Below are 27,218 nucleotides of genomic sequence, written 5' to 3'. Positions count from 1 at the left end.
AGTATATATTAAGGGTCGCTTGTACAGCTATTTTCATAAGCCCTGGTGGAAGTGACGTGTTTCGAAATACACCATTAAGGATATTATCCCGATAGAAATAGAATACACGCTCGTTTTTCCTTTGGCGCGCGTATTTAATAAATTATTGATACATCATCGTCTCTTTGGGATTAGTTAGAGCAGTAATTTCTCGACGATTAAATATAGAAATAAAAGTAAAAGTTTTAGTCGTATTCGAGTCGTTGTTGGTATGTTTATAATTGAAAAACATGTAACAGCGAAGTAACTGCTCTAATAAAATCTCAATATGAATATTAATTCTGAGAAACGCTCGAATATCGATAGGTTTATAATTATATATATATTTCCATAAAATTATAGAAATCGTGCAGTTTACATGCAGTTTCACGTATCGAATGTACCTGCTTTGGAACGTACGATGGTGTAACTCGTCGATTTTCAATAAATACAGAGTACTTACATACGTTTCGCTTGTTCACAGTTGCAATTAGATAAGTTATAAGTACGAGTCTAACGAGATGATCGGATGTACTTTTATTTCTTTTCGTTTATTGTATAATTTCGTGTTATCGTATGATTGTCGCTAAATGCGACATTTTTGAAATACTTAATATCTCTTTCGTATATTCGTATATTCGCAAGGATAACATTCGGGTATATATAAATTTCTAATAGTTGGACAATTATTTAATCGACGAATGATCAGTTTCATCGATAAATGAGCTGGCATGATTCCACGGAGGTACAGGTGGCCCAGTTTCTAGAACCAATCTGTATAGAAAAAAGTGGACAGCGTTCGAAGTATTCGTTGAAATATTCCACGTGAAATCGATGCGTAACAAGACAAATTTACTACGCCGAATAGCCGAGTCTCGTGGAATATTCGAAGTGCTCGTACACTGTAATCGAAACTGCAAGTCGTCGGCAACAAAAAGCCGGGATTTCACCATATTTCTGAAAACGCACTTTCACCGTGCTGAATTCCCATCGATTCTTATAAAACGAGGCAATCGTCCTATCGCCGCCTGTGGGCGTTTCGACATAAGCTCAAGTTTGCGTACCCGACAAGTACTTACTCCTGACATTTTATACCGTGTGTCAAGCTTCCTTGAAACTTCGTTAAAATGACGAAACAACGAGTAAAACGGGAAGGCAGCGGGTAGATCTTATACGAAAGAAAAACTTGTTTATGAAGTTCCGCGTAATATTAAATAGACATCAGCTTCTTTTCTTTTTTATTTTAATAACATTACGAAAGATATAAATTTACAAGGATCGTCTTTGCCGTTGCGTATCTTACGCTTATCTACGTATTATGTGTGTTATGTATCTAACATATAAAATTTCTGCGTACCCGACACATTATTTAACGCAAAGTCACGACTGTTGTCGGATCGTAGCGGTCCAATAATTTCACGTATCGCAATTTCGTTCTCTTGGACGATCTCCTTACAGAAGCATAAACCGCGCGCGAATCGAAATATTCTCCATGAAAGCGAAGCGAAATCAAGCAATAAACACGTGCACGCGTAGAATCAGAATCGTGACAAAAATAGACGTTTCCTTGATGGTTCGGTCGGTGAATGTTAATACACCGTTTTGTCCAGCAATTTTGATGGCATAAGCAGGACGTGCTGTGATTGCAGAGTCGCGTGGGCGTGCAGATATCGATGCCGCGTGTATCGAAGCCGGCGCTTAGGCGAGACCCTCGCGGATTTACATTCCAAGTTCTAAGGCGGGCGCTTGATGGTAGGCGTTACATTAGTCTCGCTAAACACGAACGTCTTCCACTGTACCTGCATATATCCTCGTAATGTCGAATCGAGTACTATTCAAGATTTAATCGCGAATAAAAGCAACGTTAAATCAATAGGTGCTATTCGACTCGATAGCGGAGAATAAATTCAACGCAATTTGAATTTAATTCGAACCTAATCCGCTCGATTACGCTCAAACATACATACATTCTTCTGAGATGGGTTTTTGAAACATTGGTTTGCCAATGTAGAATTTTTGAGCCATTCATAGTATAAGATAATAAAGAAATCCGAATTCCGCATCACGCGTTTTACGATCTCCACAAACCATTTAATGCGAACGGACACCGATTTGTTTATCTTGAAGCACCGTTTTTGGAAATTGCAATATAGCAATGGCGAACGATCAAATATAATCGCGTGGGAGTGGAGCGATCGAAGTAAAAATAACTGTTTGCTTTCGTTCGGCATATTAGCTCGGCATATCGAAAATCTGCTCCTTCTTTGCATAAACATCGGACGGTTTTAGATTAAAGAGACACTTCAAGCGAAATAAATCGATCTTTAGATCTGTGCGACGATCGAAATAGAAATAGCGTACAATTAAGAGGAATAATTGAAAAATTACGTATTGTAATTCGGAATTGATCAAAGACTAAAGCAAACTGTATTTCTCTGACAATTAATTAACTATTATTTCTTGATAGATAATGGATCACGTTTCACTTCGTTTACGATAATTAATTTCATGCGCTCGCTACATCCTTCCTTTGTTGTGTATTAACATTCTTCTAATTATATATATATATATATATGATCAAATTCATAGACTTTTATACAGGGTGGTCCTTAAAAATGTGATAAAAAAGTAGGTAGAAAATGTAAAATAAAATTTTTGCGACCGAATATTTTCGCGTTCTACGGACAAACCAGCTCGTACCGTTCTCGATTCTTCGTCAAAGAACCGAACAACACGCTCGTTGATAGCTAAAGCTGGCGTTAGACTTGCACTCTCATCAGACGCTTGCATACCACTTTCTAAGGCTGGCGCCCGTGGTAGGCGTGTAGCATTAGCTTCGCAAACGCGATACGTTTCGTTGCACCTCTGAGTTCACCGCGGTGTATTTTTCTTTTTCATTCTCACTCTCGGCCTCGTGCGCTAAAACTCTTCGTGCGTACTTAACAGACGGATCGTTCCCTCTTGCATTCCTAAACGCTATTGTGTCCAGTGATTCTTATTTACTGAAACGCTGCAACGATAAAAGCGGCCACGTGCTGATAGAAAACGGTCGACCGATGGATCGTGGACTCGACTTTTACAAGACTATGCGAGAAAAATAGTCGAGAAGAATACAACGACCAAAGGAAATGGACTTGTTTCCTTCGTTCCGCTATTTATCGTAATAGCCATTTAAATTTAACCGTTTAACCAGTTCGCGTAATTATTTATTTATCTGCTCTATAGAATTATCATCATTTTTAGGCATTTTGAAAGGTACTCGTAAGATCGTCCGTTAAAGTCCTGTCGATATGAACGATAACACGTTCACGTAGCAAGTATTATTATGTATCGTTAGGTATCAAGATCAACTACTCGGAAGGTAATTGAATTAAAATACAAAACCGTGCCACATCCTGCCTTTCTTTCCGGACGATGTTTCCCACCAATTATTACATTTGTAAACGCTCAGACAATCTTGCGAAGCAGGACAACTGTGATAATTAAGGACTTTGAGAAATGTATTAATACAACTCGTTCTCTTCGTGGAAAAAACACAAATGGTTCGATATTTCATCCGTTGCGTTCGCTCTATCTCTGTATGATAAAAGGTAAAAGTTTCAGTTTGCTTGCGCTTCGAACCGAACTCCATCGTTGAACGTCAGATTGAGAAGCGATAATTATTAATAACGAAGTTATGCCGTTGGTTTATTAAAATATTTCTTGTTGTTTGTGCGAAAGAGGAATGAACGAGAAACGAGCGGCGGGAAGGAGGTAATCGATCGACGAAGATCACGATCTGCATTAGGGCTCGAGGCACGACCGGTTCGTCGCGAAGAAACGCGGTCGGCCGTTAGAATGGCGCCACGGAAAGCATTCCGTAGGCACGCGTTCGAGATTTGACTCGCATTTTGACACTGTGAGTTATACGCGATCGAAACCCAGGTCAGGAGCAGCCGCTAATTTTAGCCTTTGACTGCTTCGTTATGCGAACTGTGTCTTTTTCTTCTTTACTCTCTCTCTCTCTCTCTCTCTCTCTCTCTCTCTCTCTCTCTCTTTCTTTCTCTCGAATTTTTGTCGTCGCGATGCCAACGTACCCGATATGACCGTTTCTGTTGCTTTAATTCGCGTTAGGCCGCGATTTTTAATGGACCAACGCGATCGTCTTGGAATGCTTTTCGCGCGCGGCCCGAAGGCGGAATTAATCGCCTTCTGGTTACAAATTACCGATCGACCACCGCGCGTTCTTTCGTGCCACGTTACTCGTTGTCAATCGAAGACGCGATACCGCGTTAATACCGAATAATTAATCGATCGAATTGTATCGTCGCATTCTCTCACGAGTATTCCTAGATATTTATTATCTTTCTCTTTTTGAAAACAAAGGTAATAAGGTTGCTGGCAAAGTGTTTTATTAAGGAATACCGCCACTGTACGTTCAACGTGCGAAACGATTGGCAAAGTTATCGATCAACGGTATAAAAGGCAAAAATGGAATAAGTTCTCGGAAAGGAACGATGACGAAAACGATTTCGAGGGAACTCCGATAAAACGATACATATTGGATTGGAAGTTGGTTGGCGAGAACGGATCGCAGACTAGCGTGATCGTTGGTGTGGGAAGTGCCGTGAAAAATAATACGTTTCAGGTTCGTCGAGTGCAGACTGCGTTCATGTCGGACTGACGTCATGGTTACGCGCCGTTGGCGAGCTAACGACCGTTTTCATAAAATCGCGCGTGTGCCCTGCAATAGGAGCGTGTGCATGCCCGCAGGAAACCGCCTTCGAAACGTTCGCACCCGAGGCCGAATTCTCAAGGTCGTTGCACCGGGAGCACAGGCCGGGGCTGCACTTGACGCGCACGAGCGCCCTTTGAAGCTTCCACCAGGCGCTCCATTCACGCCCCTTCCTTCTCTTCTTCTTCCCCCTCTTCGTCTCTTTGTCCTCGTCTTTCCTCTTCTTTCGCTCTTTCGCACTTGCCGCTGGATCGTCGTTAAAAATTCCTTCGGCGATTTATCTTCCTTAAGGATTGCGAAGGGTGAAGTAGTAGGTGCTTTGCAGCTGATATAGGAAGTACAGATTAGTTTCCAAATGGTGCGAGCAATACATCGAGCGAAATTGCGTTTCGTGCGATGTTGGACGTTGACGTTGAAGAATCTGGATTTATGGAAGACGATAGCAGATACTCCGCTATAACGCACGAGATAGTAATTTTGTGACGGTTAATAGGAGATAGATTTTTCAAAGTGATCTGTGCAAGCGATCTGCGATTCGATGACGTTGCAGAGAAAGGAAAGAAAATAAGAAGGAAATAATAGTTTTCATTGCAAGAGTTATCTAATGACCGTTTGGCATCTATTTGCGTAAGCGGGGTTCATTCCGAGATCAGGTTTTCCCAAAAAGATAAGTGTCGAGTAGAAAAATTCTGTTCTACGTCTTGATCTGCTTTTAGACGGGAAATCATTCCACATACCATGGTTACAACGTTGTTTCTACGTCGTACGATCTTAATTCGAAATTCCTCCAATAGTCTTTAATCTTTAATATTATTTATATCGATGAATTAAACGAACGGTAGCGAAACATTTATCGAAGAAAACAGATATTCTTTGTTGTATCGCGAGGTCTACGGAAGTTTGATAGCGCGATAAGAGATCACAAAAATAGCAGAAAATACGCAGAAATAATTGTTAGATCACTGGTAGTCGACGATCTACGATAAATGACGATTAAATGACGCTCGGCTGTGATATTTATCGGTTAACTATCCGACTTTTGCGCTTCTTTTCTTACAAGCAGAAACACGACAAACCTGTGTGACTTTCGAATCTCGATTGCTCGTAAAAAGATACAATTTTTCAACTTAAAGCAAGGCTTGTGTGTAAAGTTGAAACTTTATGACGTAAACGGTATCTCTGGGAAGAAACATTTCAACGTTTTATCAGGAACGTTTGATTCCTCGCTTATCTGTAATTAACAAAAAGCTTACAAGCTTAATAAAAAGGAGCGGGAATTTAATTAGGCGGAAGAGCGATAAAATTTCGTGATTCACAGCTATGTGCGTGTAAAGGGAAAACGCACGATAGAAAGGTGCGTGTTTACAATTGATTAACAAAGAGGAAGTAATTACGTGTTATTAGCCGTACCATCGCCGGTTATTATTATTCAAATACCGATACGATTACGTCCACGAGCCTTTGTTTCTCAGAATTTCTGTGGACTGATTAGATAGTAAACTAGAGAGAAGCACGATACACCTTCGAATTCGTACGACGATAAACGAAAAAGGAAATAGGTAATTGAAAGACTGGTATGTTTACAAAGTTTCTTCTCCGCGAAATAACATGGACGCGAGAAAGAATGGTCGTCGATCCTTCTTCTTTCTTATGGAAGTCTTCTTCTTTTCTGTCCACGGTGGAAACGATTATTGCCTTGCAACCGACTCTTTAAAACAATTTATCGTCGATATCTCCTTTAAAATCGAGCCTGATAGAACATCTAGAACGTACGTTCGTATAGAAAGCTGATTAATATGCACTTGAATTTTCGCTTCGAATATTCTTCGAAATATGCTTTCTCGGTTTCGTATACATCGAATCTAATTTCATCGTTACGATCTGAGCGTGATAACTTACAACACAGGATGATTTGTCAAAAGCAGGACGTCTCGTATATAAAATTTCTAGGAGAAGAGATACGGAGAAAAGGTGATCGGGGCACCTGCTACGATGCGACGTCCCATGGCGCTCTCGAGCGTCTTATAGACCGGTCACACCTAGCTGCTTCTCCATTCTCCGTGCCTTTCTTCTATTTCTTCGGCACGTTCAAAACTCGTTCCTCTTTAACACAAGCGGATCTTTAATGGCCTCATTCAGTGCGCCTGATCATCGACTGTACCTTTTACGGAGGGCCATAAACAAATACTTGTACATACTTACGTGAAAATTCCCTAGTATCTTGGTTTCTTGGTTCTAAGCGATTAAAATGCCTGCCATTCGTTTTCACTGTCCGATACATACTAGCGAACATCGGTTTTAACTTTTGACTATAAAATATTTCGCGATTGAGAAAGACCATCGGCTTAATCGAGTTAAAGTAGAAAAGCTTTGCACGTAAGTGGATTAGAAAAATACCGTAATTTTAATTTATCTACAAAATCGTTAAAAATCATTTTTTGAAACTTTCATTCGTATCGTATATTTTGTATTATATTCTCACACCTGGTGTAGCTACACCTAGCGAAGACTTGTCTACAACTCGCAATTCTGAAAATACTTTTGAACGCGTAAACGTTGTATAATCGGAATATTTTATAAATATCTCTGCATATTAATGCGACTTTCGCAAGAATAAGGCAGCGAATAAGATTAGGAATAGAATTAAAAACGTATAAAAAGACCGCTATTAGTGTTGACAGTGTGGAAAGAAATATGTAGAGGAAAGATAAATTTCTGGGTGAAACTTTAAAAAACATCTTTTTAAACAAGCAATTCCCTCGATACCCGCGAAATACTCTGATATTTAAACGTTTCGTATTATTTTATCGTTATTACCATGCTGCTCGAGTTACAGCCGCTTCGATTCATTTATTTTCCTTCGCTACCATTTGCTTTGATATCTCACCGTTTCTTCGATTCCATTAAAATCGGACCGGCTTTCGGAGAAAAACGATTATAAACTGCTCTCATTAAATCGACACAAACCTTCGTACATAGTTTACGATAAACAAATCAATATTGCTCGTGAATCTTTGAATTTTTTTATCTATCTGTACCTTTGCCGCGAAAAACGATATTTTGTCGTGGAAATATCAAAATTTGATGGTTCTTATCGAAAAATTTACGACTACATCGAATGTTATACGTTCACGTACGTACGTTACGTGGCTTCTTTTTACTAGCTTGTCGAATAGACGCTTCAGAGAAACGAAATATCGTATATCTTATCCTGATATCGGCACAGTTATGGTTGCATTAAACTGTAAGTTTCTTTTCAGTAACGCGAAGAAAATAGCTTTCGCGGCAAGTGTTTGGAACGAGCACCTTTGGAACACGCACCGTCATGCTTGTTCTAATAATACAACCGAGAAAGGACCACGTACCGCTACATATTCGCGGAGTAACGCTTGATATTTGCAACGCGTATGAATAAGTCGTGTACGCTACGGCAACATATCGTTCTATCGAAATAATTAACGACCGCAAAACAAATAGCGTACACACATTAAAACGCTTTCAGAGCCGATTTGACGAATCAGTTTGATGAAACAGTGTAACGTTTTTTTTTTTTTTTTTTTTTTTTTAATCTGGTCCATCTTAAACGAGCTACGCTGCAAAATTGTATTTCTTCGTTTCCGCAAACATCTGTAAAGTTGGTCAAAGTATCTTATTATGATAATCATAAAATATGTCGAATATGCAAGTAGCATACGTAAAGTATGAAAGTATAACGCAATAACGATAGAAATATATAAAAAAAGTGTGCCAGAAATATACGAGACATGCAATGATAATAGTGAGTTTATTACAATTAAATTAGAATTAAAATTACAGTGAACTACAATCACTTTTTTTATATCAGCTATAGATAGCTGATAATGTTTATCGTTTCGCTCGACATCATACGGCGTAACTGGATACAACACAATGTAATTATTAATTACACGTTGTGGAAAAGCGATACGTTACGGTTGGCGAGCGTATGGTAGTTTTAGTTTGAGCCGTTTTTAACTTAACGTTATCCTTAAACGGTTCCTTATGAGTCCTTAATACCGACTGTATACAAATCCACCTTTCCCCGGAATCACCCTATACATTATTAATTGTTACATTGCCGTGGAACTGCGTGGCTATAGATCATCGCACGATTAGCATATCAAACCGAACCTAACTAATCATCCGCGATCCGAAGTCGAAGAATATTTACAAAGGATCGAATATCGTCACGTTGCTAGCGGATGGCCATACAAGGTGCAAAAAGATTTGTATGCCGCCGTGTGGCTTCCTTCGCGTCCGTCTATTCATCCGGAACATGATTCTCGCGTTGGGACTGAACAGAATTTATATGGAAGTCGCCATCGATGCTTGCAAATAATCGGGGCCCTCTGACGCGCGAGATTAAGCCGCGATAATTGGACTATCGCGTCGTCGACGATCGTGTATGTACAGCTTGCTCGAGATTATTTATTGGAACGTGGTACCAGTTGGTATGAGTCACGTGGCTCTATTATCCTCTTCTCCCCGTCCTGTGGAGACGTCTTCTGGATATGTAAGTGGGCCTGAAAATAGCTGCGTTCGTCATGGCCAGTGACGACATCGCACTAGTGGGCCCAGTGGTTGGTTCAGTTTCGTTGGATTTTCTCGACGATTCACGAAATCGTTCGCGATTCCGTGCAAAAGTCTTGGGCCATTTACGACGAGGAACCCGTATGGACAACTGTATTTAATTATATTAGGAAATGTTTCCACGTGGTGTCATATCGAAACGAATCTGTATAGGTTTAAATATATAAATTTGTTGTAATATAAGCAATCAGGATTAGAGGTTAACAGGTTTTTGCATTCGATTTTGCTGTGTAAATATTTACATAACGCTTGATCAGAAAATGAATTTCTTTTTTTGTAATGTAAGGTAATCTTAGATTTAGAGTCTACGTTTTATCTTACAGAATATATTCTTATATGTCATGTCGTAAATTTTCGTCTTTCGTGTTAAACGTTAACTCGAACGAGAGAAGAGGAAGGAAAGAATTTGTGACTCGATCGTCGTTGGTAAATCATACCTACGGCACTGTCTTTCTGTTTATCAGAATAGAACAGAATGGGATCTAGTAATAATTTATTATTATTATTAATCTTTCTAATTACTACAAGTTTAAACAAACAACACGATTTATAATGGATACTCGTGTCTTTTCGATATTGTCCAACGGCTAAAAATAATCTAGAAAACAAGATCGCTTTGAATTATCTCTTTGTATCCCATTCCATTATCGATTCGTGAGGGGCCACTAGATAAAAGAATCAAGTTCTACGTAAACGGAGAAATTCGATTAAATAATCTTTGAGCACGCGATCTCAAATAACGAATTGCAAATGTATTTAATGGTAAACTTTGATGTACACTGAAAATTATTTTGTCGACAGCGAATATTGTTTTTGTTCTCCTTAACGCTAGCAGTATAATCGCAACATATTTATACTTGTATAATATGTTACTTCCATTCATCAATAATTTATTTGTAACAAATTTATGCTGCTCAACGACTAATAGATGAATAGTTCAAAGAATTTAGTGAATCACTGTTTATGTCTACATTTAGACGTCTTTCAGAATACCTCGGGTTTCTTTAAGAAATTATCAATTTATTTTAATATGGAAATCGTGTAATTAATCAACGTTCAGGCGTGATGTAACAGCAGCGAGAAGATATTTCTTGGAAACGATACAAGAAAATTATAAATAATGCACTTTCATCGGATCACGAACCGGTATCGTAATATTAGATTATTATATTATCAACAGATTTTTATGAATATTCATGTTTCGATAAGACTTGTACGTTAACCGTAAAAATTGATAAATTTTGTCTAACATATCGTCGCTAATCGACTAATATTTCTAATAAAAAGTCGCATGACCAAAGTAAATATAGAAACGTATTCCTAAATTTGCCATTTTCTCATTTCATGTATACATTAAACATTTTCCTTTCTATCTTCTTTTGTTTTTTGAAGTCAATGAGCTTTATAAACGATGCTTCATACGGTCGAAATTTGATACCGGCGATATAAAACTCGTCGAAATATAGGAAACATAAATAATGATTCGCATTTGGACGTGTCGCTGTCAGAAATCAGTATTTATCTTTTAATATTCCGTAGTTGCCCGTTGGACTATTGGATTTATTAACGTCGATTCAAAGATAAGCTTTAAAAGCTATTCAATGTAATTTCAAGAATCAGAATTTATTTGTTCGGTGTAAGTGCTTCTACGGCTCCTTTAATAAAGCGCTCCAAATAGAGTCCTCGTTTTAAAGGCTTTGGAAATTTCCAGCCCACCTTAATTCATGCGATCCGCAGAAGAGAATATACATTGATCCTGAATCAATAAATTCGTGAAAGCCAACGTACAACAGGTTGAACCTTCGGCAAGTTTCCATTTACGGATCTTTTTTCGCCTGTCAGAAGCTTGCTACGCAGACGTCCAAACTGTACGTAGCAGCGTCGGCCCCTAATAAAAGTAATTTTATGGAGCGGTCGAATTAAAATCGAGTTTAATCTTCTGATGTCCTTTATTGATATATGTGCATATAATTCGAACGTTCCACGAACTGCCTTCCTTCGAGAGAAGACAGGGGCAAAAAGGAAATAGAAAATATAAAATGCCGGGTAAACTCGAGACTTCCTAACGTCGCGCGTATCCTAATGGTTAATTAAGCTTACATTGAATTTCCTATTCGTCACCGTCGTTATATTACGGTTAATGAGTTGGTCAGTCCAGACTGAACAGGCCGAACGGGATGAACGAGACGTTGGGAATGGCAGCGGGCCTAACGTGCCAGTGATTTACCGTCCATAAAGTTTCGGAGTTCTATTTTTACCACCTCCCACCTCATCTGGAGCGAGAAGAAGCCTCCTTTACGCTCCTTCTCTACTTGTACGCAGCTTCCGCTGTGACTGCAGCTTAGAAAGAGAGAGAGAGAGAGAGAGAGAGAGAGAGAGAGAGAGAGAGAGAAACGAGCAGAGAAAAGGAACAGCGAGATAAAGAGAGAAAGACAGACTTCTCTGGCCCACTTGCTGTGACTTGTCTCGTCGAGTCGACTCGTTGCACTCGACTCTGTGTTGAAACCAGTCGAGTGACGTCACGTATAATTAGTTCTTTGATTCTATCTATCTCTTTCTCTCTTTTTCCCCAACCTCTTTCACCCCCTTTCCTCACCCTCGACTCCCCCTGACTCCAGTGTCGTTTTTATCCAGCCCAACGAGCCTCCGCCGTTCCTGCTCACAGTGATGTAATTGAATCACTCTGGAAGATTAGCAGTTTTAGATTTTGATAACGACAGTTGCATAATCGAAGCTGTTTTACAAGTCGATAGTTCTATACGTATTTACGTTTCAGCAATTTACGTCAAAAAGAATCAAAATTGCACGATAATCTTAACGTTCAAGCGGTTTTATCGTCTAGAGATATACGTATGTATCGTTCGGCAATCTTTCATCTAGGGACAAATTATCATGAATTCCCTAGTGTCAACTAATAGAAGCAGAAACATTTTCCCGACACGCTGTTTAATGGGTTAACGTTTCCATATGTTACTCGTAACTGTCTACGCTTTCAACGCGTGTAAGAGATAAATTTGGTTTGTTTTTCGAGACAGAATCGTTAAATAATACCAATTTTCCTTAAAAAGAACAATTTGGTAAATCGATGTGGAACGATGTTGTCATGTTGCTGAAAGAGAAACGGTAGAATCGATACGTTCAGTTCCGTCGATCATTGCATAGACAGGGAGTTAATTAAACAGGTGTTTTTCCAAGTGCCTACTAAAATGCCATCCGGTTACGCTACTGGCTGTCCCACTCTCGATGTTTCTTCTTGTCTCTGTTTCACCTACGGCGTTCCCTCTTTCCGTCTCGTTCCCGGCTTCGTTCCTCAACTGTTCTCCCCGCCACGCTTATCTCGTCGTGGCTAAAAATAGACCCTGTCACGGCCATCGGCGACATTTTAAAAAGTTAAAGCCGCACAGGCGGCCGGACGACGAGCTTCGAACCAAGCCCACGAACGAACGAATTAGCGCCTCCTCGAGATATCGTCATTGACCAGTGGCGCCTTCTCGCGACCATATTTCACTTTCTGCTCCTCCACCTGTTGCTCCCTGCAAATTGTGTTTTCGATCGCGCTCCGTCGGTACGTGCGAAATACATCGTGAATTCTCATCGGCCGATCCACTCTACTCTTTCGTTTCTCGCAATTGGAATCTTTTTCTTTTTTAACTTTTTCTCAGATCGAACCATATAATATGAAAAATAAAACGTTGATATCGAAATGATTTTTATTCGTTATCTTTTTTTTATAAAACATTTCGAAAAACAAGGGGACTTATAAATTGTTAGTTTCATCGAACGCAGGCAGCGGATTACAATTCAGACGAATTTCTTGATGTTATTGATACTAAGTTTATACTATACTATACTATCGATACGTCAGGCGATATTTACTCGAAGATAACGTTGCACGCGATAAAAGTTTGACACATATTTATCAACTAAAACATTCGTCACAGTAGCTTTGTTTCGTAAAAATTTGTTGCGCAAGAAAGCTTAATTTAACAATTAACGATCCGATCTTCGTTAAGATTAATGGATGTTATTAACGAAATTAATACACGTGCCTTTTCTTCTTTCCTGTTTTATTCAGTTTCATCCAACAAGCAGTACGTTCGATAAGAACGATTTTTGAAAAAGGAAGAAAAAGAAAGGTTCAAGTGGTTTGGTCCCATTTTAAATAAAGTTATTCTGTTTTAAGGAGTGTACGAATACTTTCTACACCCATTGCATATATGTATGTATTTATGTACATCGGTCCAGTAGATCGAGGTTAAATGGACGGACCTATGAGACGAGAAATTACCTGTGTTCTTTGGTAACAGCCCGGAGACCAAACGTTACGTAACGTTTTAGAGGTACACGTGTAGGTGGGAGAAGGGAAGTTGTTCCATTTACCCGTGTCACTTTTGCCAATATTTAAAGGGAGGTCAAACTCTGGGGAGATGCCTTGGGCCATGTATCGCCTCGATTCGGCATACGTTACGAAATTTCCTATGTATCCATAAATATCATAGGATTTCGTACAGTTACACGTGTAACGAGTATTACGACATTTGTTGCAAATTGAATCTGCTATATAACTTAGCTTCCTAATATCTTTTGATTTCGAAGTTTGATTTGTCATTTCAATGTTAGGAATTAGCCGGATTATCGTAGAAATTGATCAACAACCTTAAATCGAATATATTGTGGATTTCTTTTTATTTGCTATTATTTATAGCTTTATTCATTTTTTTAACCGTGTAAGGTTTGCATATGTCATTGGTTCGTCGTTTGTCAAGGCTCTTTCCCGTCTTCCGATCACACTTTTTCTATGTAGTCGATCAAGGACGTATAACTTGTTCGTGCATATTTTATTTCACGCATCAGAAGTGTCGCTTTCGCTTTCCGACTTGCTCGACGAGGAAACGGGTTCGTATACTGTTACACTTTTCATGACATGAAAACTTCCACCGTTAATTTCACCAATTATTTTCGCTTTTCGTGCCGTTAATTCCATGCAACGATTAACATTAACTTCGATCGGCTTCTTCGTGAACTGCGACTTTCATATAGATTTAGTATCAAATTTGTCAGTGTCAACAGAAGAACAAAAGTTTACAACATATCAGCGAACGTACTACTGCATCAGTGGAGCTACTTGTTAAATAAATGCAAGAAGAAAATGAGAGAATAGAGAGAAAGAGCGGAGAATAAAAATATACGAAACGACAAACATAAATATACTAGAAAGAAAAACTGAAAGGACTTGCTATAAAACAGGTGGAGTTCCTTCGAAATACAAGAAATTCCACGATCATTCAACTCATTAACCGTTTAACTAAACTCAAAGTTTTTAACAGAAAATGTCACTCGATCTAAAAACGTAATATTGCTGGAGGTAGTGTGGGCTATCGAGGAGTTTGGGAAAATTTTCGCTGGGCTGGTCGTATCGGTAACGTCCCGGTAAAAATTTAAGTTCCAGTCCACCTCCGGTAGTGGTTGATTGAAAAATGACGTGAATTCCAAGCGCGCGCCGGAATCGCACAAAGAAGGGTTGGCAAAGTCTGGCGAACAAAGGCGAACGAAAGCTGGGAAAAAGCGCTTTTATCTGAATATCGTTTCCGAGAGCAACGAACTTGGACGGTAAGCTGATTCCAGCCGCGTTCGTTCGATATTCACACGCATTTATCGCGTGGAATCGCTTCGCGTCGCAATAAAAATAGTCAAAGTTTTCATTAAAACCGTTATCGTATATACGTATCTGTTGATGCAATTGGCCGATGCACTGGTTAAACCGTTTGAAAACGAATCGATTTGCTACCAGCTTTGGTATAATCCGCGTTTCTCGGCGTATTACGGTTTAACCGTCCGTGAAGGTGCAACACGTTTCCCGCTTCATCAACTGTGACAAGAATACGACCTACGGTGGGTGAACTCTTCGCCGTTGATCTTATCGTAAAAAAATACCCTGCTGCTCGCGATGACTCTATATCTTCGTCGGAATCGACTGGTAACGGTATCGTAGGGACGTTTATAAAAGGAGAAATAAATCTTTTATCGTTGGTAGAATTAAAATCTTACGAATTTGGTATAATTGTGAAATAAGTGGTATGTGCTTCAACCTTTCAGCTATTCTCGCTCTTTCGATATAAAAAGGTAGCATATACCTTTGTGGCTACGTACCTTTGAGTGTGTTCAATGATCTACGATGTTAGTTGGAGATTAGCATTTGCTTTCGATCGTTGACTCGTACAATAGTCTCGTTGATCGAGTGTCCCTTTGTATTTGACTAGACTAAGTTGGCAGTATATCAAGTTCTTTTATCCGATAGAATGAAACGATGAAAGCAAGCGAATTATACGACAGAATTGCATATCTAAATTTAAAATACGTTCTATGATTGAACATCCAGTTTACAAGAGGACCCTGCGATAAATTCTTTCTTTAGCGAATTTAGCATCGAATAGTTTGATCCAACCTTGGCCGTCGATTAACCGTTTTCGTTGTCGCGGCGGTACGAGGACGGCTAAGTAAGTTTCTAATTGGCAATTGGAAAATTTTAATACGTGTAGCAATATTCTATCGTAGCGCGAAAATATTTTAACGCGTCGTTTCATCGACTACTCGAATCTATCTAATGTCGTTACCGTGACGTTTGATGCATTAATAATTACGATTTGATCATGGGTAATGGCAGCTGGCAGATTTTTACTTGTTTCTGCTAAAAGATCTTGCCCGTTTCTCTGTTTCGGACGTTCAACTTCGAAATTTTCATATTTTTCAAACGAAATTCCATAGGCCTACGCCAATGTCCGATCGCAACGGATACGTCTCGTGCACGAGATTAATTTAACCATTTTATATTAAGGACCACGCCTCCTCGTTTCAACGTTTGACGAAGTAAATCGACGAACCCCGATACACTGTATCCTCGGTGATTCGACAACGAGATCCGCGGAAGAAACGATCGGTGAAACGAAATTTCCATCGCTTTCGAAAGAGAAGGAAATTGATACTTTAATAAAATGTAAAAATATGCAAAACCACAAAGAAGATCGCATGGAGCGAATTCCTGGCCGATCAAAGGTGCTTGCAAAATGATGTCGGATTTCAGCTAACATCCCCCGGTGACCATTTGTGCGGCTGCGCAGCCGCGATTACGAAACGGAAATGCGAAGGTTTCGGTGGACGCCGTTTAAATAATTCAAACGGGACGTCCCGCAATGGTTGGACGGTGTATTCGCAGGATCGTGGACTACGTGCAAACAAACAAACGAAACAAACGATCGTCTCGTCGTATTGCGTGGTGGATACGGTTTCGAAAAACGAGGCAAGGTCTCGTTTCGAGACCACGTACATCCTCGTCGGAACAGTGCCAGCGTTTTTCTGCAAAGCACGGGGTTTATGAAACGCACATTCTACTCTTTATGGACAACCGTGTCCAGAACTCGCGATTAGATGTCGCGATTATGGCAATTATGAATCATTTTTAGCTCTGTAATTTGGGACGAATGTCGTAGGATAAAAATTTCGCCGCTTGATCTTTCGAATGGTCATAGGTGCATGGGTCATAGGTGTTTCAACAGGTATTTTATAGTCGATAGCCGTAGTCGTTAAATGATACTACGCGGCAAACACTGATATTCTATCGTAATAGTTTAATTTTGGTAATAAACGCAATTTAAGAGAAAGAACGTATCTGGTTCTTGATCGAATAAACTATTTACTTTGGCAAGATCTCGAGCGTAAACAGATTGTTTCGCGACGTTACAAAAGCAATAAAACTTTGCACCTAAATATAAAAAGACAGATACGTATAGATGTATATTTCTAAAAATGGTAACGAGCAATTATAGTCGCCTGGCTGATCGTTCGCGTAGTAGAATCAATAATGACCTAGAAGCAGTAATTTATTGTCGATGATTTTCCGCGGTGTTTCGTAAGGAAAAAAAGAACAATGAATAATTGCTCGGCTATTATGGACTTACGAAATCACGATATACAATTCGCTGCTATATGTTAATTACACATATTATATAAATTGTAAAACCAAAGAACGTTGCCCCTCTGTAAAATTTATTCATAAATTATTTATATTTAACGAATTTGTAGTGAAAAATCCTTAAATGATAATTATAATCGAGTGCGTAAGATAATAATTATAATATATATTCATAAATAAGCATAAAATCAAGATGATAATTGTGAGGTATTTATCTTTATTTTAAATTTGCCCAAACCTAAAATTAAATACCTAAACTTAGTTCTAATCTAAACTGTCGTCCATCTATAACTCAGCGACACTCGCAATTAGTCGAGAGTCTAATGATAATGCTATAGATACTATTAATAATCTTTTTTATTTATCGTACACGCGATACACTATAAATAGAAATCTCGTGCTTGCGAAGCAGCGGCCGGGAAATGATGTGTTGCGATTGTGGTATTCACGCGAAAATGATAGATTGGTTAATGATTCCTTCGCTCGCTGGTATTAATGGTCTGATATCTTCTTTTTATGAAAATCATTAAAAAGCCTCGTTTTCTTGCCAGCGTTGTTCTAAAAATAAGGGGATATCTTGTATCATTTGTGTCACTGCTCGTACGAGAGAGGCATTCTAATTAAGCCATCGATCTTGTCCCCTGTACAGGTTTTTGAAACAGCCTACCGTGTGATGTAACACAGTATAATAGTTTGTTCTTTCCTATTATAATACCACATGGAGTAGATACGTACCATTTCTTAAGTCGTGTATTAACTTATGTCTTTTCCCTGTTATACGGCTTAAATACGTGTGTATACGTTCGCGTTTCTCGTATCTTTTTCAAACATGTTTTGATGGAACTGCTATCTCTAGCATCTTTATACGCGTATAATAATTAAACAATTTTTGCAAATTTTTTGATAACGTTGTTAATATTTTTTTATAAGAATCGTTACATCTTTGGTATTTTTGGAGTCAGTAACCTTTCAGCCACTCTCTCTCTCTCTCTCTCTCTGCTCCTGTCAGTGTAAAAATAAACGAAAGAGAATGAGGTGTGAAGAAAATCGCGCACATAACTGAAACGTGACAGGCAACGACGTTAAATGAATTTTTTAACCGCTCGGTACGTGATCATAGATATACGTGTAAGGTGTGTTCCTTTCGTGTCACATGGCGCCATAGAGGGTTGACGATGTAGCGACTCGTTGCGACTGCAACGATCCCTTTGCATTCCTCGGCGTAGTTTCGGTCGCGACGATCCATCGGTCGATCGAAATCGGTCGGGAAAATCGGTGAAATTGCCCGAAACGATAGATTGGATGGCCGCGAAGGCTGATCACGAATGCTAGACGAGCAATAGGCTAGGTGAAAGGGGACCATTTTCGAAATACGTCGCAGCCAGGTCGACGTGCTGACTGCTAGTTTCGCGTGTGTACGCTAGCGCGTTCTGTGTTCGAGGAAGCGCGAGTCGCGATTATATCTCAAAAATAGACCGTGCGCGAACTCGAGTTTCTCGTTAGTCTCTCGCCCTACGCGATCGTAGTCTCTTCGGCTTGGTCCTTTCCGACCAGTTTCGCGTTCAACGTCCGAGGTGTTGTTCGCACCTTCTCGGTACATACCTCGCATCTGTATCCGTAGTTCATATGTCGTTTTTTTTAGTTAATTTAATAGACAGTGGCGATAGTGTGATGTATTTGATATATGAAATCGCAAAGTATTCGAAATCCTTGTTTCTCGTCCTTACGAGCGATGGTGGTTCGAGTAATGTAACGCGGATTTAAAAATCATAGAAGATACGATATTTGTAGATTCTTGTTGATTAATCTAACGAATAATGTTGTCGGCGTGGACTTGCGCGGATTTAAACGATTGACCTAGTTGTTCGTCGATTATTCGAATTACCTTTAACGAACAAATCAAATCGTTCGCGTGAAACAAATGAAACATCCCCTTATCTTCGAAATATTAATCTATCGAAATTATTTCGTTGCTTAAATTAAATAAATAATCGTGTTTTATATTAAAACATTGGTCAATTTCTACATCAAGTACGTTATCAAATATGGTAAATGGAAAGTACCACGAATTAATATCGATTAATCTACATCGATGATCTACTAATTTGCTGTTAATTCGAGTCGCGTATAAGCTTATTGTATTTCATTAAAAGAAATTAAAGACAATTTTGCAACGTAACATACTAACTGACTAGTTACGATCCAGAAATTTGTTCCTTAGGAAATGCAAGGATCTGACGATAAGAGTTGAATTAGAAATTTCTCTGCCCTTGGCATTCGATCGTTAATCACGGGCACGGAATATCACGTCGATTTCCAGGCCACCATTAAATAGACATTAGCTACGTTTCATTATTAACGTATAATTAAGACAGTCCCTTTTTTACATCCAACCTCACGCTAATCGACGGTCATCGTTCACGAAGCATCGAGTTCTTTCGATCAAATCTACGGCCTTTCTTGTCAGTTCGACGGAGACTCTTGCAAGTGACGGTTCTACGACCAAGCCACTATCATTCGCGGTCGATCGAACAAATCGATATCTATACACATATGTAATTCCGTGTATGTAAACAGTTATTAAATTTGATGTTGGTGATATTTATTTGTAAATTCTTCGAACGATCGAGCACTCGGTGGAAGAATGGTACGATTGCGCCATTTTATAATTTTAAGTTCTTGCGTTCAGAGGTGTTCGGTATTTTGCGAATAAAGAAGAGAAGGACAAAGTGTATCGTATCGAGGGAAAATTTATTTAAAATTTATGTAAATTTCGTGAACACTGTTGTTGATTTGTCAGGATCGTGTCGGAGAGGTGATTACGGTGACCCGTGGGGTTGTGTGCGAAAATAGTGATACTTCGTATAAAGATAAAGATAAAGATAAGGTGGCTGCCTTAAAAACAACGTTAATGTCGTAGAGAGTCATGAAATTTTTTTTGTTATAAATTTCAATCGATAAACTTATAACACGAATAATAATATTACACGTTTATGCTAACCGCTATGAAATAAACGTAATATAAATTTCTATAGACGATTCGTTACCATTGCAATTTTCTTTCGGTGTATATTTATCGATTGTTAGTGTCTGAAATATTTTCTATTGTTTAGCAGATACAACGTTTCGATATAATATACGAAGTGACTGGAAACATTGCCACTTCACGGTGATAAAGATCTTCATTCACGTTATTCTTTCGTCCCTATCTCTGTTGAAAATTATTCCCGCGATAATCTTATTCTACTTGTATCTTTTAGAAAAACAAACAATTTTAGCCATATGGAAATATACCTACGTGTATATGTAAAGATCGAGAACTTAAAGCCAATTACTTCGTTGGTATTGGCGATTCGTTGATGAATTAAAATGGACCAGTTGATTTTTTCTCGAACGATTTCAAAACAAACCGTTCGTTTCTAATTCTAATTGAGAAAGAATGCTTGCTAAACACAGACAGTCGCTAAAGGTGTCGATCATTGTTATTCCATTCTTATTTTCGAAAGTGTTCTGCCCACATACCTACCTCGGTACTATCGAGATGTTCAAGAACGCCTCGGCGTTTGAAATTGCCATTATATAATCGCGATACCTAGCATCGTGCTTGAACAAATTGATGCAAAAGGTAAAAAATACACTGTCCAATAAAACAGTCAATTTTTTCGTTACACAATCTTTTTTAAAGATTATTACGTAACACGTCATTATAGTAACTTATAGTTTCTCGTTGTTTAACGTAAACCTGATTTCGTAGAAATATTTGCTTAGGTAAAAACGTTAGTCGCATCTGTTTCGTCTACTGTTTCGTCGATTTAAAGCACGACGAATTTTCTATCCTTCTGCTTTAATAATAATTAGCTGTTTCGCTGTATTTATGAAATAATTGAGAATTGTAATATCTTTGATGGAATCGTTGAAAACAACGGAGGTAGCGTAATTATTAGAACAATATCTAAAATTTACGCTTATCGGTGTTCGATTTTAAGATAATATACAACACGCGTCCACACTCTCTCAGCTGTCGGAGTCAATGTCAGTTTTAAAATAGATCGTTATCTTGAACGTGGATTCTAGGTAGATCAATCGATTTCTAACACTCTACTTCTAATAATCTTGTGTAATTTGCCTTTCAGTCCAATTAGATGTCTATCGTGTGAATCGTACATTTCTAATACATCTTTATCGGTAGGAATTCAATCTACTTAGCTTCATTTGCTTTTGATAGCGATAGTACAGAGAGTAGAAGTAACATTTGAAAAAGATTACGTAGTCGAAAAAGGCTACCGTCACGCAATCAGCTGTCTAATCATAGAAGGTGGATAGAATTGTTAGGAATCGTTTTCAAAGTGTGATACGAGTTAGAAAGTACGAGAGTATATTACAACCTTATCTTATTGTTAGCGAGTATACGATTTAAATTCGCTTCGTATCGCCGTTGTTTAAACAGATAGCTATCTTCGAAGATATAATATATCGGAGTTTCGATTGTTTGACGATACTTTTGCTTTCTGAAGATCTATATTTAGTTTAAAAGTACCTTTCCATACACTTGAGATGGAATAACTCTCCCAACGATCGAGAACACCTTCGAACGCTCGAATCTTGCCAATCCGGCAGAGCAAACGTTCGTTCCAACCCTCAGCAGTCATAAAGCTCGAACATGTAAAGAGCGAACGCTTGAAAAAGAAAAGAGAAAGATTCGATTCGATGAAAACTGTCGTTAAAGGAAACGTTGTCGGATAAAAAATATTTCAATGAAAAGGCAAGGGAGACGTTTGAAAAATTACAACGTGTACTAAGAATGGTCCAATGAGAAACAGAAACCAGCAGTGGAAGTGGAAGTACAAGGATCGTCGAAGATAGATAGCACATAGGAATAAAGGGAACCACATCGGAATCTCGGTGCATGACGCGTATACCAACTGCAAGAGGAAAATCTCAAGAACAGACGAATCTCAATTAAAGCGACAGTTGGAAATCTTTCCGATCATGGATTCGATACGAGATCTGAAACGATTACTGTACGAGAGGACGCAAGCTCTTAGACGTCGCGACGATGTAATCGAGATACTGGAGAAAGCATTGGAAGAACGGGATGCCACTATTCGTTACCTTCAAAACGAGATCGACAAGTTCCGGCAAATCGTCGATTTCAGTTTGGCCTCTGGTGCTATCGGGCCGGGTCAGAGATCCAAAAGACAGGCAATTTCAGCTGAACCACTTACCAAAGACAGCCGAGTAATCGTCAAGTTTCAGAAACCGCAAAGGTACAGAATTCATCACTTTTTGTTCCGTTCTAACGCGATTTTCAGCTACATATCGCCGTGTATCAAGGAACAGTTATCGTCTGAAATTTATCTGTATCGAGTGTAGAACAAACAACGACACGGTAGACTCCCTCTTGAACTGATTTTTAACTCCCTGTTTAACCATATTATCGTTCGAAGGAAAAAACATTTCACATTATCGCAAAGGAAACTGGCACGGTTCCTCGTGTTAAAGCGTCGATAGTTGATCCATCTAGTCGAATGTATTCGATTCGAAATTTCATACTAATATTGCACTAATCTATCATTGTTATCGATTCGAAGGCCATATATAGAGAGATCGATGACTCAACGATCATCGTACAACGTATCGTTAAGAGTGAAATTTGGTCGTTCCTTGCGCAATTTCCAGTCATGGTTTCACCTATACAAATCGCATTCACCGCGCAACTACGTGACAGAGTGTTACATTCAGGATACTTTTAATTCACGACACGTGGCTTCGTTAACTTTACCTGTGTTGTTTCTTAACTAACCTCTTTCGTCGACAACTCTGTTCGATCGGTCGTAGGTAACACTCGTGCAACTTTCCAAACGCTGTATTCTTTAAACTTTCCATTGTTCTGTTAGAGCGCTTAAACGTTTAGAAAACCACGATTTTGTCGTAAAGTAAGGTTGGAAAATTAGTTTGCTTCGCGATTCGTACGCGCTTTTAAGCAAAATAACGAGTAAATTTCAAACACGACTGTTTTATCTACTACGCGATTATTCACAATTATTTATTAGACGAGTCGCACGTAGGATAATAAGTTTTGCTCTTGCAACGCGATTGATATGGAAGAAAAAGAAGTTAGAATAAGTCAGTCAGGAAGAAGTCGTAGAAATCTCCGTAGCAATTTTCGCATTAAATGTCTACGTAAGACGTTTAACGTTAAGGATATGACGTTACGATGGTAATATTCGCGTTTATTTTGCAAGTGCAACATCAAAAGTACCGAACCGTGTTTATCATGGTGCACCTGTTACAGGCCACAAGCTGTTTACTGAACAAGTATGCAAGAAGATAGCCTGGTATACGTCAAACACTTTTTGCGTTTATTTAGAGTGGCGATAACGCTTTTTATTTTACTTTTTATTTTATCTTAATTTTCAGTTCCATTCTTATCGATTAATCAGATTTAGTACCCCGATCTAACGGATGAATATTCATCAGAATTTGTAAACTTTCTCTTATCATTTTTCTTCTGTTTTCTTTTTTTTTTTCTCCAAATCAGCCTCGTTCAAAGCGACGTTTCTAATAATCTTCTTACGGTTAAAAGGGAAACCTTTGACAAAAAGGTGTCTGACTCTTTTTTCCTTCGTAGGTCTCGTGATCTGATCAAAGCAGCCATTTTGGATAATGACTTCATGAAGAACTTGGAGCTGACGCAAATCCGCGAGATCGTGGACTGCATGTATCCTGTTACCTTCTCGGCAGGTTCAACCATCATTCGCGAAGGAGATGTTGGGTCCATTGTGTATGTTATGGAGGGTGAGTCACACAGACCTTTCCCTTGTCCAGAATTGTATTGTTTCGCGAGTATCGTAGTTCCAAAACGTAAGAAATTGATCTGATTTATTTGGATATGAATTTTAATAATCGCTCGAAATAAAATTGAAAGAACGTCGAGCCGAAAGGATTTCGTCGTACGGCTCGCGCGAGTAATTCCAGTCGAACGCAACCGACTCGTTAGAGGAAACTGTGCGCGATTACGCTTTTCCATGCGTTCCGGTTATAAATAGTTGGCCATGCTTTAACGAATATAGGCGGAAAATCGTCGTCTCTGACGAAGAGGCTTCGCGAATGACGGAATCACGATGGCTGTTAATCTTCCTCGCGCCGTGCAATTTCAGTTTATTCGCCAAGTCAGGCAAGTCGAGGTCGATCATTGTTCCCTGCGACCGCATAGTGTACCGTTATGCCCTCTTGCGTCGCCGCACGAAAATTTCTTCGCCGTTTTGCCTACACACTCCCCGTCATATCGTTTTCCACGTGGAAAATTCATGATATCTGCAACCGTTGTAATCATAAACGAGCGTGTAGAGTTCCTTGCGATTTCAAGTTTGGAGGAAATTTTAATTCGACGTTCAACGAACTCGACCGTATTGCGAATATATCTAAGTACGTCGGAACAAGAATATTATCTGCTTTCTTTGTTCGATAGAGTTGCCATTTGACTGGCGAGAAACTTTCAATAAATTCGCTTTAATCCCGCAAACTATGCAACGCGTGATTCATCGTTCTTTATAGGAACCGAATGATTCAAGCTTCTTTGCCTTTTCTTCCGAAAAACCGGTTCCCATAGCGGTAGTTATAAATAAAATGTTGCTGAAAATACTCGGCATTCTTTCCCAGCGATAAGAATCAATCTGCTATTTAAGCAAATTTCGCTCCATATCTGACAAACTCGGCTTAAAATATGCTAATATTTTCGAAATTTCGAACTAGCGAATACATTTTCTGGAATTGCGATGAAAGTATAATAAAAATACGATGTATTATAAAAATTACGCTCCATCGTTAAGTAGAATGTCTATTAATAATTTTAAACCACCTTTCTCTTCTCTTTCTGCTTTTTTCTTTCAAACAAATTTAAAAAGTTTCGAAAATTAATTCTCCGGTCAGCAAACAATACGCGATTTCACTTTACCCTGAAAGTAAAATGCATATGTACGTAACGAGAGAAATTATCCTGATACGTGCGAATATAAATATTTAAAAATAGATCTTTAACATTCTCTAATTCGATCCAATGACTTGTAATAATTTTCGTATGAATTTCGAATATTCGCTGGTGTTGACGGCGCGCTGATATAACGTTGTCGGTTGAAATCGCGTTGAAAATTTTCTCCTTCTCTATAAATATTTGACGTCGTACCAAAATCTGTTTCGTACCTACCAAGCTAGCCTCGCGACGAGCGGTCGTAGTTGACGAATTTCAATTTCTTCGCATCGGGCAATTTCATACTAGTATTTTATTATAGTCGTACAAAGAAGTTTCGTTCTTGGCGAAATTTGCTTTTACTTCCGGTGCTGGTTGAGCGCATTCAGACACGATTTGCGCAACCAACAACGATACTACAATTAAATTCGAACGCAATGGGTCACGTGCAACGTAATAACGCGAATTTTTACGTGTAATAGCCACGATTAAGCCAACTGTGTAAACGTGTAACGTTTAACGTCAAGTCGCGTAACGATTGCGCAAATAATTACGAACACGAGTCTCTTGAACAGGAAGAGATTCAATGATTATACAGCATAGAACGGTGTATTTATAGCGATAGAATCTCTGGTCAATTTATTAATTAAAAGGAGGATTTTCTTTGGAGGAAGAGCCGACCAATTTCGGAGCAATTAATTCCATCCTCGCTTCTCATAATTTTCTTTCGTACATTCCTTGCAATAATTATTACGAATTAATCTACAAAATAAATGTAATGTATTAAATCGGTCTGTAATAAATTGATCGTAAGAGATTCGTATCTACTAGAAACTATAAGAAGCTATTTGGTAATTTCCTCCCTACTTTGTGGCTGGTTTTTACATTATTTAAGACGCGATGTTTCGATAGAAACGAAATAGAAAATCGATAGTTTCATCTAACGACGAAGGATGAGAATCACTGGCCTTTCTCTCGGAAGTTGGTGTACCGTGATAGCATAGTAATTAAAAAATACAACGGTTATAATGTATTTATAAAACAAAATTGTTTCGTATCATTTTGCGACAATTCGAAGGTATCCGTGAAATGAAACGAGCAAAATCCGCCTGACAGAAACGTGTAAACCAAATCCATGTTTCACTCGCATATTATCACCGGCATAACGTCATGCATATAATTTTACGTACCTATGTAACTATACTCTGACACTACTATGATTGTAATCGTAACAATAGTAGCATCCATTTTAATTGTATTACAGCAAATCCGTGATTCTTTTAGATGGTTTTTGATAATTGAATTTGGATAAAAATACCTACTAGAAAAGCATGGTTGGTACTGTCAGGCTAATTTCAAATTTTCAAACGATGACCAATTTAGATTTTTTGTTCGTTGTTGCTACGTACTTTTTCGAGAGTCGAGAGAAAATAAGAGCCGTATACCTAACAAATTGAACGTGGATTTTTAAAATTTAAAATCACATAATAGGCTTATTCTATCTTCGATTCAATTTTAATCGCAATTAATTATATACCATATACTTTCTAACGTTAAACTTTCTCTTATAACACTTTTAGCGTAGGTTTAAATTTTGTTCGTGCCGTTGGCAGGGAGAACGAAATCTGTAGGTTAATCGCTTTAGAAGGATTCCTCTTGATACAATGGTCTCGTTAAAGAGCGTACATGCCGAATCGATTAAAGTTTATACATAAAGTTAGAAACCTTTGTGCATATGAATAAAATATATGAAATTACAGCGATAGAAGTGAAACGTGGTCGTAGGAAAATCATAATGATTGGAGTAAATTACGAGGGACGAGCAAATGAAAGTGTGAATTAACCATGTATTAGCGATAGTTTTTAGTACCTGACATAGAGGAAACTCGACCATTTCCACGATAATTTAAGTAAAATCTTAACGGTAAAATTATATTACA

General features: G+C 38.6%; 1 protein-coding gene across 3 annotated transcripts in view; it reads left to right on the top strand.

Annotated features, from left to right (window-relative positions):
• for (cGMP-dependent protein kinase for) overlaps positions 1-27,218 on the top strand; it is a 114,200-nt gene that overhangs the window by 63,671 nt on the left and 23,311 nt on the right. For 2 of the 3 annotated variants that reach the window (XM_069124736.1, XM_069124732.1), the window contains one exon: positions 23,941-24,107. In XM_069124736.1, the coding sequence (XP_068980837.1) occupies positions 23,984-24,107 (124 nt within the window). In that variant the 5' untranslated portion in view covers positions 23,941-23,983. Of the gene's footprint in view, positions 1-22,337; positions 22,577-23,940; positions 24,108-27,218 lie in introns of those variants that run through there. The other variant, XM_069124734.1, reaches the window with a different exon arrangement.

The sequence above is a fragment of the Bombus flavifrons genome, chromosome 12, assembly GCF_040668555.2.
Source record: "Bombus flavifrons isolate JBK064 chromosome 12, iyBomFlav1_principal, whole genome shotgun sequence".
Lineage (NCBI taxonomy): Eukaryota > Metazoa > Arthropoda > Insecta > Hymenoptera > Apidae > Bombus > Bombus flavifrons.
The sequence above is the reverse complement of the archived record's forward strand: the minus strand, read 5'-3'. Positions and strand labels throughout refer to the sequence as shown.